This window comes from Argiope bruennichi, chromosome 8 (genome assembly GCF_947563725.1).
Source record: "Argiope bruennichi chromosome 8, qqArgBrue1.1, whole genome shotgun sequence".
NCBI classification, from domain to species: Eukaryota; Metazoa; Arthropoda; class Arachnida; order Araneae; family Araneidae; genus Argiope; species Argiope bruennichi.
Genome location: NC_079158.1, coordinates 34,958,927 through 34,979,732, shown reverse-complemented (window position 1 = coordinate 34,979,732; position 20,806 = coordinate 34,958,927). Strand labels below are relative to the sequence as shown.

Genomic DNA, 20,806 nt, shown 5'->3' with positions numbered 1-20,806 from the left:
TTTTCCAAAAGAATTAAAATGCTATTTACAAAAAGATATGGATTTGGTAAAATATACAAACTTACTAAATTATGAATTTACATCCTCATCAATGTAAGTTTTTTTCATAAGAATTAAAGGATCCATAAAAGATATTTCTGTAGGAATAGAATCGCTTATTATGATTCCTTGTTCTGTACAACTATTTAGCTCTTCAATGTATCCAGTCCAATAAATAACTAAACCTGGTCCAAATCTGTAACACAAATGAGAAATTTAGTAATCGAACAAACTGCTTTCCATACTCAACAAAAATTTTGTATGAGGATATAGTATTTTTTAAAAATTGAAATTAGTTCCTACACAGGGACTTAACTGTGAAAAGATATTAATTATTAATTATCATTTCACAGCAGGATTGGAAACCAAAAATTTTTGTTTTCTTAAACACAAAAATCTTGATATCAAATTGATGTACATTATATCTTCATTAAAAACAAAAATCTTTATATAAAATTTAACAAAAAAAAATTGGATCATACTTTAGATTTTTGGTGCCATTAAAATCTGTAAATGATAATAGTGGACTTTAAATACAAATGTTAAAATAAGAATCTAAGCAAATTATAATATTCAATATTGAAAAATGGCCTTTAAAGATATTTTCAAATATGTAATCTACATATATCAGAAATTCTGCAAATCATTTTTTAAACAAAATGCAGGGAAATTTAATTTTTATAAGCAGGAATATGTAAATCAAAAATTAATTTTTTCTAATTGATTACTTTTTATATAATCAAGATCATATGATTCATTAAGCATTTATCAAATTTATCTGTAATATACTCTTTTATGTGAACCCCAAATATTTTTTTAAGAAATTCAATTACTCAAATATGTATAATATATATATATATTACACCTTATTTTATTTATTTACAGTAAAATAGATAATTTAGAAAACTTTGTTTCATTCTTTTATGAAATCAATGAAAATATTAGAAATTAACACATTTTACCCGTGATAGGCCAAAACACCATTTTCCATTCATCATTCTTAATACATTATAAATATTATGTAGCTTAAATTATGAAATTTAGTTAAACTAACTTAAACCTTTAATTAAGAATTTAAAATACACATTTTTTTTTTTTTTTTTTTTTTTTTTACAAATTTAATACAAATTGGAAAATGAATACATTATTTGAAAATAAATAAAAAGTTCCAATTATAATCAAAGTATCAGTCAATATGTAAATGCTATGTATTAAAGAATACATCTATAACATAATTAAAAATATAATCACAAAGGATTTTGAAATGAGTTAAAATTTAATTAGCTGTATCTATACAAATACCTATTATAGTAACTCCAATATTGGTCTCTTAAATATTCTCTATGCCTTTCTTCATCCCCAAATGATGCTTTACTTTCAATCCAATTAATAATATGGCCTTGATATACTAAAATGAAAGAAATTACCCAGATTACAGAATATAATTTTCTCATATTTATAGTATAGACTTTGATTTAATTATTGCCAATAATAATAATTATTGTCAATAAATGAAAAGCACATTAATAATAATGAATCATAGATGCAAATGAAATGATTTTAAAATCTCAATATAATATATAATTTGAAACAATATTTTTCAATAATTATTTTAAAAACAATTCATGCTTTTGGAACATATGAATTGTATTTATGTTTTGGTGTCTGAAAACAATGTTTGTTCCAGAGCAATTAGTTATTTATCAAAATTATATTTTTATAGAAAAAATATAAAAGATCAGTAAAGTAACCTTTCTAAAATTTGAAAATATTATCAATGGTCATATAAATTTGAAACATTTTTTAGCAATCAATCAATACTTAAAGAAGAGGCCAAGAAGAATAAAAGAAAAATTAATTACAAAATCAAAAATAAATGCATTGTATGTAAGTAATGATGAGCCATTTCTTTTTAATCAGCTGTTGGATATAAGACTTTCCTCTGATTATTTCTACAGATAAATGCTCTAAAGTTTTTATTTTGCCTCCCTAAATAGATTTGGATTCGATAGACATTTCGCAAATTTCAAAAAAAAATTTCATTAAAACCAAAAGAGAAATGTCCCCAAAAAATACATTGACTGCATTTCAAATAATGCATTTGTAACCATATCATAAAATGTAAAGATAAAGTTTTCACCCTTACTTGTGTAAGGAAAAAACAAACTGAGACATATATAAGGCTTATACAGTATACAAAATTTTATTTTCTCTAAGTAGAATATATCAAAATATGTAGTGTTTCTTTTGTTATTATAAAGGGCAAAAAGAAAAGCCTAGAACAGCACAAGAAAATTTAGAACCCGCTACTTATTCCTTTTTACTTTTATTTTCTTTCATGCAAAATAGATATGGAAAAAAAATTCTTAAAAACTTAACCTGGAGATTTAGATGAATTTTTACATTTTAACCTTACTCTGTTTGTCAATTTGTCAGTTACATATGTCTGTCAATCAATACACATATGAATAATATAACTTATAAAATGGAATAAGCTAGAAGCATGAAATTTAATATGCAATCATTTCATCCAAACTGTAAACTTGCATCAAATTTTGAATCAAATGAATGAATTGGAAACTATAAACTTTTAATTTACACTTGATTTCCTTCAAGACAGTACAAAGCTACACAAAATACCCAAGTCAAAGATTTTATTGCAAGCATGTTGTCATTCACACTTAATTAAATTATATACAGTTTTAATCATGTTATTTGCCTATGCATTGCTGTTCTTATCTGAAAAAATATATTATATTCATTTACAATTATTGCATTTGTACATAAACACACCAGTCTTCTTCACAGTAACAATATTAAATACATTTGTGTAAATATTATTGTGACTAAAATATGAAAGGTGAAAAAAATATAAAAAGAAAATAGATTGATCATCACAATAGCACCATTAAATCTATAAACTTTTTATTTTATAATTGCATAAAAAATCTGGATATGTATTTTTGATTATACAAGACATAAGTAAAACAATTCTCCAACTCTTATAAGTAAAACTTGTGCATAAAAGTATATCAAAAATGATGAAAATATAGGCAATTTTTTAGAAATGAAAAACTTTAGATTTTGAGTAACAAATAATCAAATTTTTAAATTCTAGCAATATTATATATCAATATTATTCAGTGCATTTTAATATAGTATATTAATAGGAATGAATTAAATGAGGTATTAATAGTTTAGAATAAAGAAAACAAAACTATTCTGAACAAAGCATGTTTGATTCATTGATTGTATTAAAATACATCTATGCTTTTCAAGTATAATTTCAAAATGATTGCATTCTTTTACTTTGACAATAAGTAATTATTATTTTTCAACACAGAGCATAATGACTTAGAAAAAAAATTACTATACCAATGGGAATATCAAGCTTTATGTCCGGAGTTTTATCATAACCTTTTTCACGGAGTTGTTTTTCATCTAAAAATGAAAAATATTTTTTTTAAATGAGCATATATCTTTCTGAACAGATTTTCTAAAACTTAAGGTGCTAATATTTTTTTTCCAGTATGTGTTACTAGATTTTAAAAATCATGCCTTAATCAATGTGTCAATTTTAATATATTTCCAGGTTTACAGTATCATTTGTCATTTAAACAGTTATGGCACAAACCTTACTCTTTTGATTGTTCTAAAATTAAGAACTAAATGGGCATTCCTAAGAAGTACTTATACATAAATATGAAAACGAATCTATAGAGTTCTCTTAATTTTATATTTAAAAAAAATCCTTCTAGCATTTCTATTTAAATGTAAAACATTTCCAAACAGGTTAAATTTTCAAAAGCTCAGTTCAGCAACTTTTCTCTCAACTATGGATGTTAGTTTTATATTAAACTTCATGAATTGCATCTTTCCTTCAACAATTCATTCATTTATTACATACTGCACTTGAATTATAATTACAGATAATTAATTTTCAACAAAAAAAATGTAATGAGCATTAGAAGTGCCCATAAAAAAAAACATCTGGCAGTAAAATGATGTTTTTAAAAAGAAATAACTTATTTATTTACTCAAAAATATCAGAATCTTTTTACATCATTTGATGGAATAATTTGATAAAAAAAATTTAACATCAGAATAAATCATAATGTATACATTATCAATTTTTCATTTTACATATAAAAAAGCAAGGACATACCTATAAATGATATTCCAAGTTTGGTAAGATCATTTTTCAATCTATTTTCAGTTTCTAATCCATTGACACTAAACAGAGAGAAAGATTAAATATAATATATACAATGCATGAACAGTATTAAAAATTTAATATTATTATGAAATCAATTATGATCATACAAATTAACAGTTTGTTTTTTGCTCCATCTGTCTTTAAAATTTTGGAATTGAATGAGCCTGATGAAGTACCATTTTTCTCTCTTAAAACAAAGCACTTTCTTATAATAAAATGGAAAAATTAAATAATAATATGGTATTCACAAAAATGGTATTTAATCATTGATATTTAAACAAATGAAAAAATAAATACACCTATAGAAAAATAAAGTAACTTTAAAAAGTGTATATTCAAGAACTTTATTTACAAATGTTTCCATTAATCTTAAAGAACATTTAATTTTAGAAAATCTAAATCATTATCTATATAGTTAGGAAACGCTTCAACTATCTGTTGGAATATGCAGTTAATAACAATTTTCTTAAGTTAATTTTTTTTAAAAAAATATTTTCATTTAACTATCAACATTTGACACAATGTTGACTTTTCCTATTACAATGCAAATGGCAAATTTTACAGGAAAAATAAATAATCAAAACTTCAAAAAAAAAAAAAAAAAAAAAAAAAAAAAAAAGCTGGTGCAGTTTTAAGTATTTCAGAACAAAAGAAAATTCTAAATGTGGCACCTCAATATTTCAAGAAACAGCTTTACTAGAATATACATGAAATGTCTCAGATTTCACTAAAAAAAAAAGAAATTAAATTTGCATAAACTGTTTTTATGACATTATAAAGGAACTTAACATAATACATTACATATTTATTGATTACAACTCTCATTATAAAAATGAAATCTGACATTCAATTGTAAGCTGAATAGCTAGTTGCACTTAAAGTACCCTACTATAAATAAACAATTTTGTGTCTACTGAAATGCTCATTCATAACTATGCAAAGAACAGGTTTTTAGGCAAATGTGCCACTATGATTGCAGCCAGAACTTTAAGGACATAAGAAAAAAATTACAAATTTCAATGCCTTGAAAATTATGGACTTGGATTTTACATACCAAGTTTCGACTTAAAGTTACTGTTGAAAACATTTTTATCAAATACTTTATAAAGAATTGTCAGTGGACCTTGTGAATCTTCTGGGGGTAATCTGGAGTTATGGAAGTTCCAAAGTCTAATCCCTCCAAGTAAAGTCACTGTACTTTTAGAGGGATTAGACTATAATAAACATTTTGCAAACTTTAGCATAAATTCCAAAAATTCTGTCAAATGTTTAAACATAACTAAATTTAAAAAAATCCCTTATTTACTTATGTTTTAAAAATTCTTAAAATTTCCTATTCATGCTCCTTAAAAATTACTCAGTTTTAAAGGTTAATCAGTAGAGAGAGCAAGTAGTTGTTCTTGTACTGTGGGGTGAAGGGTCAGTGTCATACTGTTAAGATGAGATGCCTCCAACCAGATAATACTAATACCTCAGTACCTTATTAAAAGTAGTTTATAGTTCATTTTTTTAATGCCAGAATGGGCAATTTTTCTTTCTGGTTGTTATGCATTATAAATATTTATGTTTGTTTATTTAAATCCATCAAAATTTTTAAATGCACAAGCATTTACCTTAAATCCTATTCTTTTACAGATTGGATGCCAATATCTAGAATGTAAAATATTCCTGGTGGGTAAATGTTTATTTAAATCAGAGGTTCCCAAACTTTTTTTTCTCGTGGACCACTTTCAAAGTTTTACTATTTTCGGTAGACCCCCTGCTGCTACATTTCTACCGTATTCCCAAACTCCAAAAAAAATATCACCCTAAATTGGGGATGTTAAGAAGAAAAAAAAAAGTAGCACATTTTCTTGTGTCCTATTTATTAAAATAATACTTGTGGTTATACAAAATTATAAACATTTATTATTACAAACAATCAACAATTGATAAAAAATCAACAATGAACTCTGAAATGTAAATCAACAATAAAAAATAGTCATCTTTTAATGAGACGGATGTACTTGATGAATTGACAGCAAATTATCAATATTTGGCTTCAGTTTTGTAAGAAGTAATCTCAAATCTCCCCGTTCTGTGATGTTCAATCTGCTCTTTTTTTTTTTTTTTTTTTTTTTTTTGTTAACAGGTTGGTAACGGCACTAAAATTTCTTTCAACAAGATATGACGAGGGAAACGCTATCAAAAATTTGCTCGCAATTTCCCACAGTCCAGGATATTTTTTGGGGATTTCTGCCTGCAGCCAAAATGTTTGATAGCCTTTTTTAAATTTCACCTTCAGTTCCTCGTTGGCGCTGAGCTCAAGTAGCTCCTCTTGTAATACCACATTCGCCTCTTCCGTTTCATCAAATGGGGTTATGATCCATAGTAGTCTATTTTTGAAGTCATCATGCAGGCTATTTAAATGTTGAGAGTATGTCTGAATATCCTCATCAAGACATTCTATCTGTGACAAGTGAGGAAACTGGGAGAATTCGCGCTGACTAATATTTCGCTTCATTAATTTCAATTTACCAAGAAAAGCCGAAATTACACCATTTGGTTTTATTAAATTAAGGCTATCCCCTTGTAACTGCTAGTTAATGTCATTGAATTTTATGAACAGATCTGTTAAGTACGCAATGTCCGCTTTATATTTGATCAGATTTTCTTTTAAATCAGGTGCTTTAGTTTCCAGACACTCTATCACTGATTCCTACCTAGTGAATGATGCTACCTGCCTACGTTGATAGGTAAATCCAAGCCAAAATTTTTGTTCTTTATTATGAAAACCAGAAAATTTTTCGTGGACCCCACTTACAACTTATGAACCAGTGTTTCCTTTTCACATCTACATGGACCCCTGTGTGGTCTCTTATGGACCCCTGGGGGTCCACCTGGACCACTTTGGGAACCTATGATTTAAATGTTTTGGTAATTACAATTAAGTAAAATAATATAATTTTTTATTCATATATCAATGGCATGATGTACCACGAGTTAGAAATATATATAATATTCAAGATCATAATAGATTATCTTCAAACTTGTTAGCCAAATAAAAAATATTACTAATCACCCACAAAAGACCAAAATAACAATCAGATATATATAATACCAGTCCCACACAAATGACAATATTAATAGCAATATTTTCAAACATTGCAGAAGCATTGCATTATGATTGGTATACACAATAATCAGTAAAACTCTTGCAGTACTGCCCACGATGTGGATGAATGTCAGCAAATTCAAATAACATATGTTATGAAAGCAATATACACACAATAACATAGGCCGCAATAACCATGTTATGAAAAAGTAAAAAAATAATACTGATTTCATTGCACTTATCTTTCTTCATGATAATAATAGTATGCAGAGTTAAAAATCAAAATAAATAACTAAAAATAAAAATGTGTTTAAATAAATGGAGGGAATGAAATCAAACTCTTTAATGCAAACAAATAATTACAATCTAAATTGTGCAAAAATAATCTTTATGATTCTTGGAATGACCTAGAAATACAAAAATTATTCTTTGCTAAAATAAGATCTTTACCTGTAACTTAAAATAAATAGCAAACTAGGTAATATTAGCTATTTTGAATTAAAGTCATCGAATAAAATGGTTCCAAACTGAAATTTAAATTATTATTATTTTTCAGGAAAAAAAAAAGAAAAAAAATTAAGAATAACTTAAACTTTTATAAGCCAAGTAACTTAAAGAAAGAAAGCTGAAATAAATTTCAAATGACTTGAAATGGATTGAGAGAATTCAAAACATAATTTTTAAAAAATTCAAATAAATTCTACTGGAAGAGAAAGAAAAGATAAGAAATTCAAAGGATGATCGATTTAAACTATTGAGTAAATAGAACACATTTTAATTCTTTTTTTCAGTTCTGTCCGCCAAATTTTAGTTATAATGTATATATAAATTTAAAAATAAATAAAATTGTTTCCCAGATGCCAATCAGCTACATACTTTTTAAGTTGTAATAAGAGACAATCTTCTTGCATGTAAGATGCACTTAAAATAAAAGGTATCTGTATTTTAAATCATTGTGCTCAACGAAGATTCTAGGAACATAAAACATCCTCTGCAGGATAAATCCATGATTAACAACATGCACTTACATTTCAGCAGTTCCTCCCCCCTCCCCTCAATATTTTTTTTAGTCAGCAGACACATGGTGGCAGATCATGGCTTTCCTAGCAAAGAAAGAACCCCCCCCCACACACACACACTTTGCAGATCTATGACAAAAATCTTTGATCATTAATTAAAAATCAAAGGGGGAAAAAAACGTATTTCAATCATTCTTATTGTAAATTATTATAATGATTTAAAATAAGAATGGATGAAATGTTAGGATAATGACCTTAGAAAATTTTAAACAGATAAAAGTATTAGAATGTCAGATGCAGGAATTTTAATCTTAATTTTTAAGATTATTTTCGGTAACCCTGATTATTTTCTAAAAATTTCCCCACTATTCAAAATTCAGTAAATTATTTTAAAAATGCAAAACAAATTTCTTTAAAAAGACAGTCACTTTTTTTTTATTATTGTGCATAGATTTTTTCCCTCTCTCTCTCTCTCTCCAACAATCATTAGAAATAATACAAGTATAAACATACACAAAATATCAAATAAAAAATGTTCTACATCAAATTTAAAAATTTGAGCTTCACAATGTATTGAGTCACTACCATATATATATATATTTATGCATTAAATTTGAGGGTTATAATAGCAATAGATTAGTCTGGACATTAGATATACATACACAACCAATGAACATGTGTAAAATGCCTTGTCGTAAATATAGAAATTAATTTTTTCAGCTAAATTATAATATAAAATAGATATAATTATAATAAGTATAATTATCATGAGTATAATTATAATTTTAAATTTCTTATAATATTCTTACTTTTATATTTAATACATCCTAGCTTTTTTCTCAATAAATATTGCAAATAAACTTTATAAAGATCTTATAAAATTATGTAAATTTTGATAAATAACTTTGTTTTATTTAACTGATAATGAAAAGAAGTTTAGAAAAATCTTAAAATATATCTTACTTCCTAATGACATCAGATAAAGGACCATAATAATTATCCACCAGAACACACTGGAAATAAAGAATAATAAAACACTTAACAGAAAACAAACAAGTGACAGAAATTTTTTAAAAAATAATAAATTAATATAAGATAGTATAAAAATTATATAAAATTTTGCTCAACCAATAATTTTATCATTTTAGATTACTAAATAGCAATTGCTTTAATTGCAGAAAAAAATTTCATTCATTAAAATTGCAGGATAAAGGATTTCCACCAATTTGGCAACACAACAATGAAATAAAGCAATTCCACAGGCAAATTATTGATAACAGGTTTGCTGCATTATTTGTCTTTGCGACCAAATTTCTTTTTGGCACTATTGAATTTAGTGATATGTACAGACACATTAAAATAGTTTTGAACTTAATTGAATAATACACAAAAAAACTTATTAGCTAATGAAAACATAATTTCAAATGCTGATTTATATTGCCTAATAATAAAGTTTGCATTTCAGATTACTAGCATCTCACATGTGATTAAAAAAAGTACCTAAATTTAGATATTATGTCAACTTATATGAAGTTTCTTAATTTTGAATACAAAACTGAACAACTGTTGTAATTAAGAAGTTTTCTGTGTGTATATATATGTGTGTGTGTGTGTGTGTGTGTGTGTGTGTGTGTGTGTGTGTGTGTGTGTGTGTGTGTGTGTGTGTGTGTGTGTGTGTGTGTGTGTGTGTGTGTGTGTGTGTGTGTGTGTGTGTGTGTGTGTGTGTGTGTGTGTGTGTGTGTGTGTGTGTGTGTGTGTGTGTGTGTGTGTGTGTGTGTGTGTGTGTGTGTGTGTGTGTGTGTGTGTGTGTGTGTGTGTGTGTGTGTGTGTGTGTGTGTGTGTGTGTGTGTGTGTGTGTGTGTGTGTGTGTGTGTGTGTGTGTGTGTGTGTGTGTGTGTGTGTGTGTGTGTGTGTGTGTGTGTGTGTGTGTGTGTGTGTGTGTGTGTGTGTGTGTGTGTGTGTGTGTGTGTGTGTGTGTGTGTGTGTGTGTGTGTGTGTGTGTGTGTGTGTGTGTGTGTGTGTGTGTGTGTGTGTGTGTGTGTGTGTGTGTGTGTGTGTGTGTGTGTGTGTGTATGTATGTATGTATGTATGTAAACTTAAAAATGTACTATATGGTATGTAATAGAAAAGAAAAATGATTTTTTAAAAAATTATAGAACACCCCAATCATATGCTAAGTTAAATTTTCAGTAGCAAAAAAGTGTTTATAAAAAAACAAAAAATACTTGTCATATATTTATTTTTGATCAAAGATTAACAAATCATATTTTGAAGAAATAACACATTTAAAGTAGTAAAAATTCTCAGTGCGAAAAATACTTAAATATTTTTGAAGTAATTTTAAAATTTAATTAACTATATCAATGTTCAATGAAATATATCTCTAATGAGAACAAAAAGTCTGCCATATGGATAAATAAATATATATATGTAGAATTAATCAGTAATTTAAGAAAAATTCGCTGTTATTAATAAAAGAAGATTAATATTTTATTTTAAAAGTTCCAGTTTTTCTCAAATGTAGCAAAGAAGTTCACTGAATTTTCTAATAAATTATTCATATCTGAGTTACTCTTTACTTTTGCTAATATTTTAACTATAATGTTACAATGAAATAAAGACAGTGGATAAGGGGAAAAAAATTGATCTTAAATATAAAAGAGATTAATTTGCTTTCAACAGAACTTGTTTAGCACATTGACAAAAAATTTAATTTCTTAAAATATATCTATATCATATACTGATTATTTAAGGATTCCTTAGAAACTAATTTTTTATTGATCTTATTAAAGTTTTATATTTAAGTATAATCTCAAATAATATAAAATGTAAGCCATATTGACTATTTGGTAACCTAATTAATTATGTCCTACATAATGAAATTAAAATTTTTGAAACCTATTTTTTTCTTCAAATTGCATATAAAATGTAAAATATCTAGTTAACGATACTGTTCAAAGCACTGGATGATTAACAAATATCACTGATTTTTAATGTATGATTATTAATATTTTTTTTACTTTTGAAAAACCATAAAATAGAAATCTTGATAAATAACTAGCAAATGCCTCAACTTTGTCCAGTAAAACTTTACAAAGTTTCGCTATATCATCTCTATTCATCTCTTATGTAAATTAAAGAGCTAAAATTACATTTACCAATTTGACTTCAGCTCCCAGATCTTTGTCTTGAATTAATTGAGGATTTTTCAGCATTTCAGAAATCATAGATTTGGGAACAGGCTCTGTAATATAAAATAAATGCGCTATGAACATGGAAAAAAAATTAAAGAAATTTATTTTGTTATATAAACAAATAAATAAACTGATAATTTTGATCATAATTTCAAAATTTAATTCTTTTAACTTAAACAATTATACTTTGTTAAGAAAATGATTAATCTATATATACAAGTTAACTAATTATAGAAACAAGATATTAACAGTTTAAAATGAAAGAGTTTAAATGCAATAATTACAAGTTGTAACAATTGTAATTTTCATTTCCCTCTAAAGCCATTGTGTAAAATCAATCATTATCTAACATGAAAATTATTAAAATTAAATGTATTTTAATTATACCATTTCCCAAAATTTATTACAGGGAGTAAAAATGTACAATCCATGTTATGAAATAGTAATTATTATTTAATTTACCAATCAGAACTCAGCATAATAGGCCTGACATGAATTATGCTTATTGATTACTGGCTTAAAATAAGTTGGATTTCAAGGACATTTGGATTTTGCCGAACAGTTATGCCTAATTATTCTTTAACCAACTCAGGGTTGTCACTCAAATCTAGAAAAAAAAATATCCTGCATTTTCCTAGTATTTGTATGCAGTATAAGAGAAAACATGTAAAGAGTACTCATGTACTACATATAATATAATAATAATATCCCCTCCCAGTTTTTATAAATAGGAAAAACAAAGAAAATAAACAACAATTAAACATTACCTAATAGCAAATTAAATTAATGTTTACATTGACATAAAAAAACCAACCTCTTTATTATTGCCTAGAATTTAACAAAACAAATCACATCTTGCAGAGAAGAAAAGATAATGATCACTGCCTCAAGCTCTTTCAAGACATGCAAAATTAAGGAATTGAATGAAAAAAAAAATACAAAATAATATTCCTGTTATCATGACACAAGCCATTTAATGATGATTACTTAATAAAAACATTAAAAAGCTTTTTTTTTTTTTGTTTTTTTTTTTGCTAATTTTTATCTGAATTTCAATTTCTGCAACTTCCGAAAAAATTTCAGTTGTCAGTTTCATTTTTTTTTTTCTTCTTTTAGAAGAATTTAATTTGCAAAGCTGTTTTGCATTTATTGGACTTTTTTTTTACCGGTGGACTTTTCAGCTTTTCTAAAGCTTTCACTATACCTCACCTGCACTAATTAATTCAGCTTTGCAAAGCAAATCTTTGGAAATAAAAACATTTAAGATACCTCCATAAAAGCTAATGGTATCATATACAGTTTTCAAATAAAAAAAAAAATCTTCTTTCACAGTTTCAATAAGCATATTCCAGTTGATAATAAATCTACTTTCCACAGCCACACTGCCATATGACAATACAAGAATTATTTTTACAACTTCCCCAAAATAAGAAAATTCCTTGGACTCAAAAATATAAGAATAGAAATCATCTAAGCAAATTTCTTTATTAAATGAATCAAACTGCCCTTGTATTCACATTTCAGGTCCCCAGAAAAATTTTAAACTGGATCTTTGCACATTTTATACATACAGTAGAAATTTATGCTTTGAAACAAAGAAGTTAAAGTTTCTTTATTTCACCACTTACTTTTCAATAAATGTGGATTTAAGCAAAATGCAGCTTTTAAAATAGCAAAATTTTTGGACATGCATTCAAATATTTATACACTCATATCCATAAAATTGTAAAGTAAAAATTTCAGCTGTAGAATTATCAGACACATCTCCAAGAAAATGAAAATCACAGGATGCCACCAGATGAAGCTGATCGTTTTCAGAGGAAGCATGTTGATTATCTTTTATGTGGCTGAATTATTGGCCAACATATTGTGGGCATACTCTGATGGAATTATCCAAGGAACATTGGATCTGTAGGCTTTGGCAACAATTATAAGATGATAGAAATGTCAGTAGACATTGCAAAACAGGTCACACCAACATTACAATGCCAAATGACAACCAGTATTTGGCAGTAGCTGAGAAAAGAAACAGATAGGAGCACAGCATTACACCTGTCTCGTCAGCTATCTTCAGTTATGGGTATGATGGTTTCATGGCAAACCATGTAAAGATGTTTAGGACATACTGATCCACATTGCAGGCCTGTCAGATGTATTCTACTCACAGCAATTCACTCCCACACACAATTAGTCTAAACATGCAATGTGGACATTTTCACAGTGGGGAAATATCACTTGTGTGATATTTTCCAACAAGTCCAGGTTTAGCTCGAAGTCTGGACATGTTGGACTTTAATATGGGGAACCCGTTATTTCCAAAAAAAGCATCACTAAATAACATGTTACAGTGATACAGGATTGTTCGTTTTGGGGTGGAATTATAATTAGCTGGAGAACAGATTTGCATATTCAAATCAGAACCATGGCAGGCTAAATTTAACAAACTGAAAACTGATCGATGAAAACTTGATGAAATGATGAAATTGTTCTGAAACAACATGTAAATTTGTTTCAGGTGCCATGTGTGCAGAATTTGTGCTTATGGATGGCAACACCCATTCAACAATATTTAAACATTGTAAACGAATGCCTTCAATCTGAGGATATCACCCATATGGAGTGGCCAGCGCTTTCACCTGACTTGAATCCAATAGAACATGCATAAGACATGCTTGCCCAATTAGCAGCAGTCTGTCAGCAGTCTACAGGTGTACCAGAACTTCAGAGTGCATTGCTTGCTGAGTAAAGTAATTTTCTCCCAGATCAGCTCGATAATTTGATACTCAGCATGCCTAGATGTTATACAAACTGTATTTAATCAAATCATCTGGGAGACATACAATATATTAACCATCATACCAACCATGTTAGGTTAAGTTTTTTTAAGCTTTTTTGTAATTACTTACTCCTTGGAACAAAAATCATAGTTTTTATGAATAGTATCAAATATACACCATCTTTTTTGTTTTTTGTTCAATAAATTGGCTTTATGAATGTCATGTTAGTTTTGTTCCTGAAATTTTATTTGCTGGAGCTGGCATAATCCCTAATTTATGGACATTAGTGTATATTTAATCCTCTCAAATATAAAATACTCTGCTAAAAGTTTCTTTTTTAATTTCAGTAACTCATTTATATTAATGAAGCTGTAGCCACAATTCCAATATTGGTATTTTTTCTCAAGTCTAGGAAATTGAATTGATTTATTCAGAAAAAAAAGAAAGCGAATAGAAAAGGAATAAGTTTCTGCATTCAACAGAAGCAAATGAGGTTGTATGACAACAAACTTTTATTCCTACTATTTTTACAGATTGACAATTTTTAGATGAAAAAAAAACTAAGAAATTTAAAATTCTTTATTTTTGCAGTTTTGGAGGAAAATTTTAAAATTCTTGGTATTTTCTCTGTTTCATACATTATTTTTAAATTCCCTGCATTTTCTTGATTTCCTGGTGCTGTGTTAATCCTGTAACAGAACAAAATTGTGAACTAGAATTAAAATTCTAAATCTCTCTTTTTTTTTTTTTTTACAATTACTTTAACACCTACAAGAGATTTCTTTTTCATGTCAACTTGTATTTCAATGCTTAGACCAGAATAGCTTTTGCAAAATCTTAACCACGTAAAAAATCTTTAATTGCATAAAGTTCTTCACCCGCAGAATAAAACAAAATGACAGTTCCACTGTTCATCCTCAGTATTCCAGGACAATTCAAAAGGGAATTTTTGTCATCATCAATAACATATAAAAGATTTCCTCATGCTTTGCAAAATAGTATATTAAAATATTTTCATTTCAAATAGATAGCAGTTTTCAAGACATATAATAGTAGCAAAACAGTAGTAGCATATTTTTTACATTTTTATATTCTCCAGGACATCACCTCAAAAAATATTATTGCAAATCTGTTGCTGTATCTTCCCTTCTAGAAACTGCAGATAAACAAAAGACATGCAGAATCTCCTTTGCCATAAATATTCTAAAGCACTGATAATTAAGAGTATTTTGGAAATGATCTATGGAACTGTAATATAAAATATTATATATATTAATCTAGTATAATGATTAATATAATTCAAAGTTCCATATTTTCTTTCATAACTTATTTATGAAGTGTAACTTTCAACCAGCTTAATTTTTAAATATCATAAATAACTTTACCTTTCTCTTCTTTGTCTTTTTCATCTAAATTTAATTTGCAATGATGTTCCAATATTAGCCTTGCCAATAATGCAGGACTCAAATCAACCTAAAATATAGATTCAGGCTTTTAAAAAATTATATAAACAAAAGAAAAATATTTCTAACCAACAGCTAATCATAATTTTTAAGAAACCTTAAACAAATGAAATACAGCATATGACATGAATACAGTGTTTTATTATACAGTTTTACAAAAGTGTTTTACTGTTATAGAGATAGGGAGAGTTTGAATTAGTTATAAATTCAAAAGCATACTATAAATCATTTCAAAAGAATTATAAAACCAGAATGTTCTGAAAGAAAATGTCAATGATAATCTTTTAATTCCTTATAAACTCTTTAAATTTACATTGAGATGCATTCCATAGTAAGTATCAATAAATAAAATAAAAACTTAAATAATGGACAGTTTAAAATAGTAATAATAATGTAAAAATAATTGAAAAATAGTTTGTTAATTTGTTGATGCTGAAATCATATCTCCCTTGATTCATAATGATATATAGCAGCATATGATCTTAAGCAATATTTTTCTTTATAATAAATATATATATATATATATATATATATATATTACAGATTTTATTTTTCATATAATTAAAGATTCAATATCAAATAATATTTTATTGGAATGAATTCTATAAAAATGTAACTAATTCTATTCAAAGCAAAATGGATCAAAACAATATTATAGACAATTGCTGTCATATGTTAAATGCTTTATTTCTAAAAATTTCAGACTGATTATAAGAAAAATATATTTAAAAATAAATATTATACTTTAATATTTAAATAACATTAAATATCCACAGATATTTTAAAAATTAATATTAAAATATTGCTATTAGTGATAGAAAAACTATACCTCATCAGCAATTTTCAAAAGAATTCCACACTGTTTCTTGTTACTTTCTAATTCATTTAAATATCTGCAAGTAAAAATACATTTTAAAACTAGACATCATAGAACAGAAAAAATGTGCTTAAAAGAAGAAAAAGGAAGTGCCTTACTTTTTATAGTATTTTGAAACATTATGAGGAGATGCATGAAAATAGAATGTCCTTTTAGTTTTTCTCTAAAATAAAAAGACAGCAAAAAAAAAAGTGGTAAAAGCTTTACAAATTTTACAAAATAGATCATATAACTAAGGCTCAAAATAAATTATTAAATACAAATAAACCAGTAATTATCAAATGTAAAACAATTTTAGCCCTTACAGTGTTACTAGTTTAAGGTAAATATTATCTTGAAGCAAGTTCCATGTAGTAATTAATAGAAAAGGTGAAGAGATAAAATTACAAAAGTAGAATACGAGGCAACAATAAAATTCTTAAACAATTTTGCAAGAACATCAAGCTATTCTGCTGAAAAAATTTAATGACAGAAGTTAAATCTATAATAGAATAAAATCATTATTTGTTAAAAATGTTAGAGAATGTCACATTAGATATTATTTCCGTAAAAAAAAAAAAATCCATTATGTCATAAGAAAATTTGGTTTTAATTACAGTTAGAATTCAAAATTTAATCTATATTAAATTTGAAATCAAATCCATTCTAGAGGATGACTATACATCTGTTTGTGCTTTTGCATGGATGTAAATGCAATAATTCAAAAACATAACAGTTTAGGTAAGTATATAAAATAAAAAATAGCATCTAATATATAGGCTAGCATTAAACTTTTCGTTAAATTTGTAAAAACAATTCATTGGCTATTGACTGTGCTTTTTCATGCATGTAAATGTGATAACACAAAATTGTAAAGATTTAAATAAATTCAATTTAGCATGTGATCTTATAACTGCAATTGAAGTTTTATACCAGATTTTGATTTCAATAAATTGGAAACAAAGCACCAGCAATATATATTCGATTTTCTGGTGTTTGTGTATTAACCACATGTCAATGATTATTTTCTATAGATTGTACATTACAATCAGAAAAAATTTTAGATACATGCCAAATATTAATCTTTCATAATTAACAGTTTATTAGTTGTATGCAATTAATACTCAAGTACAAGGAGTACTTTATTATACTATAAAGTCTTCAAATCTTATGAGTAAATATAAAAATCGAAGCATTCATGAAGTTCACAATCTTGTCCAAAGTCCACAATTTTATGTGGGAAAGGCCAGAGATAACACCTCTATTAGAGAGTAAACAAGAAAATTTTAGAGAAATAATTCCTACAAGTTTGAAACGTCAAGTCCTCCTTGTCTAATTTCAATACATGATTCAATATGTTAAATAATATTCAATATGAATAGTTCCCAATTAAATAACATCAATCAAAATATATAACATGAAAAGAAATATTAGTGCAGATGGCATTTCTTATTCTTAAAATGAGCTTAAATGTCTCATAATGTTTGTTTCACTCTTCATATGTAAAAATACATCACATCAATATATTAAAGTACTTATGTATTAATTACATACCAATAACAAATTTCTGGCTTAACCACATGTCAATAGTGAACTTCAGACTTAAATGCATGTCTCTTTGAAAGATTTTGTTTGTTTGTTTAATTGTTGATTGTAATAAACATGACATCTTTGGTGATTACTTGCCAGTATGTGGATAAAACATAAGTACTGTATTAATAAAACAATAAATGGTAACGAACTGTTAACAAATTATTCATAATAGTAAGAAAATCATAATTAAGACAATAATAAAAAAATTTTAATTGCAATTGTGATTTTCTACAATAATTTAATATCACACATTTTTAAATTTTTTCAAATATTTACCTGGATTTCTTGAGATATTATACTGCATAGTGTTGCTGTAGGTACACTAATAAAAAGAAAATCAATGCAAGTAATTGGAAAATTCTATAAATATATAAAAATTTATTTCTAATATAAATATTGCTAATGATATTAATTTCTAATAAAAGAAACAGTATAAAATGTAGGTAGTAGGTTATTCATACATCATGAATAAGATCTAGAATATACGATTTTTGAGCTAGTTATCGAGAACTCAAGTAGTGAAAATGCACATTGCTGCATCACCAGTGAATATAAAACATATATTTCCATACAAGCTATAAGAACAGGATTAAGCTATATGAACATAACAGGAACAACAGCTGTAAAAACATTTACTTTAAAAACATTTGAGTCAAATTATATATACATTTTGTATTATAACAGGATAAAATTATGCAAAATGTATACCTTTCTGGGCTTTCAATTTAAAACGTTGTAGATTGTTGTCTAATAATTTCAAGTAAGTATAAATGATTTTTTTTCTAAGATTTTAGTCCATTTAGGATTTTTAAAAAATCACTCCATCCATGTTCTAAAAATAATTATCTTCTAAAAACTCACAATCAGGTTTTAACTTCTTAGTAGCTTAGTAGTTCTTTAAGCTCTTATTTTTCTACATTTGAGTGTACACAAAACCAAAATGTTGTCTTAGTTAAACTCTCTTTTAAAATGATGAAAGTTTTGAATGCTTTCTGTCTGCCTATTAACTTGTATCTACTTGGACATGATTCAAACAAAGAAAGGATCAGATTTACTGTACGGTCACCCTTGGCGCGATTTTTTTAGATTGGCGATAAATCTTTCTATATGGCAACCTCCATCCGACCGACAACTAATTATAATAGGGTAATTGCATTAACCCTATTGGTCAACTGGTCAACTGAATGTCCAGACGCCATTATTTAATTTTCGTTTGACCACGTTGCACGTGTGCTTTTTCAATCTTCAGCTCCCGCGTTCTTTTATTTGGATTTTTTTGTGATGGCTGCTGCATGGGGAATGTCTGAGGTAAGTGCGAGAATGTTTGGTGAGAATGATGTTATGTGGTATGATGAGAATTCTCGTTTGTTCTCGTTTATACAAACTCGTTATACATGTTTATTGTTCATTATTAACGATTTCAGCGATTTGGCCGCCATTTCATTTTTTTCCGCAGGCAACATTTTCACTACGCTGTTTTCTTTAAATCTCGTTTATACAAAAAATCGCCATTTTGGCGACTTCTGGTGAGATTTTGAAAAAGTCGCCAAGGGTGACCGTACAGTAAATTTTTACCCAAAGAAATCTTAATATGGCTAAAAAACAAAAAAAAAAAGAAATTTTTCTATCATTACAAACGAATAAAATATATTGTTTAAAGACTCCAAACATGCTTCTTTTTCCAAGCAAAAAAAAAAAACATTTGTAAATATATATAGTAAATGCAGAAAGCTCTTTGTTTTAATATTGAGTGGCATCAGATCATATTACAACTAGTTTTATAACGAAAGCAGTTAAATACAACAAACTATTAAGATTTTCTAAACATCACTATTATGTTAATAAGGTAACAAACTCAAATTATTAGTATGATAGCTTCATATTTCATATGTTATAACAAAAAAGTTTTTTTTAAATAATATTTGCCTTAAAAATATATATATATTCTACATATCTACCAACATGCATACAAAAATTATTTTGGCATATTATTATTCTGTACAGTTTTAATAAACTACATTTTTAGCTTCTTGTGCTACATACTTCGAAATGATTTTATTAGTATGAAAAATAATATACTATCGTTAGTTAAAAATATATATTGTATAACTATCATTAACAATTAATAAGGGTCAACAGATCCATTGAAATTTTTTACTCAGGTTCTTGTTTCCTAAACTACAATTAATTAGATTTTATAGAAAAATTTCTAGAAGTGAAAATATTGATTGATTTTTCATGGCACAAAAATGATATTTTAAAACGGCATGACGACCATAGTAAAACCAACAATTTAAAAACTTATCTTACTCAGGAAATGCTGTACGTAGATCCTCTAAACATTCACGTTTATTGATCTCGCGGTATTTTTCCACTATTTTTTGATAATAACTTAATTTTATTTTCATTTTAAAATTCTGTTAATGTAGCAGTTTCGAAAATTTCCCAGTTACTTTGGGTTATAAAATAACAAAATTGTTTCAAAACCAAAAATAAATTCGAAACTAGTTTATTTTGCTTTCAACCAACTATTTGATTAATCTGATTGGATGAAA

General features: G+C 26.7%; 1 protein-coding gene across 1 annotated transcript; it reads right to left on the bottom strand.

Annotated features, from left to right (window-relative positions):
- On the bottom strand, nt 1-20,806 carry LOC129981334 (CDAN1-interacting nuclease 1-like). The gene is made up of 11 exons (XM_056092128.1): nt 20,562-20,806; nt 18,528-18,573; nt 16,778-16,842; nt 16,632-16,695; nt 15,725-15,812; nt 11,527-11,612; nt 9,332-9,381; nt 4,205-4,272; nt 3,415-3,480; nt 1,342-1,447; nt 1-235 (listed from the first exon to the last, which is right to left on the bottom strand). The coding sequence occupies exons 1-11, from the start codon at nt 20,657-20,659 to the stop codon at nt 70-72; spliced, it is 903 nt and encodes a 300-aa protein (XP_055948103.1). The 5' UTR covers nt 20,660-20,806; the 3' UTR covers nt 1-69.

What these genes read in the sequence shown, in the direction of transcription:
- LOC129981334 (XM_056092128.1), bottom strand. Translation starts at nt 20,659, where the DNA reads ATGAAAATAAAATTAAGTTATTATCAAAAAATAGTGGAAAAATACCGC. An exon ending in TAATATCTCAAGAAATCCAG is followed by an intron (nt 16,843 to 18,527) that starts GTAAATATTTGA and finishes TTTTTATTTTAG; the next exon opens with AGAAAAACTAAAAGGACATT. An exon ending in TTATCTGATGTCATTAGGAA is followed by an intron (nt 4,273 to 9,331) that starts GTAAGATATATT and finishes CTCTCTGTTTAG; the next exon opens with TGTCAATGGATTAGAAACTG.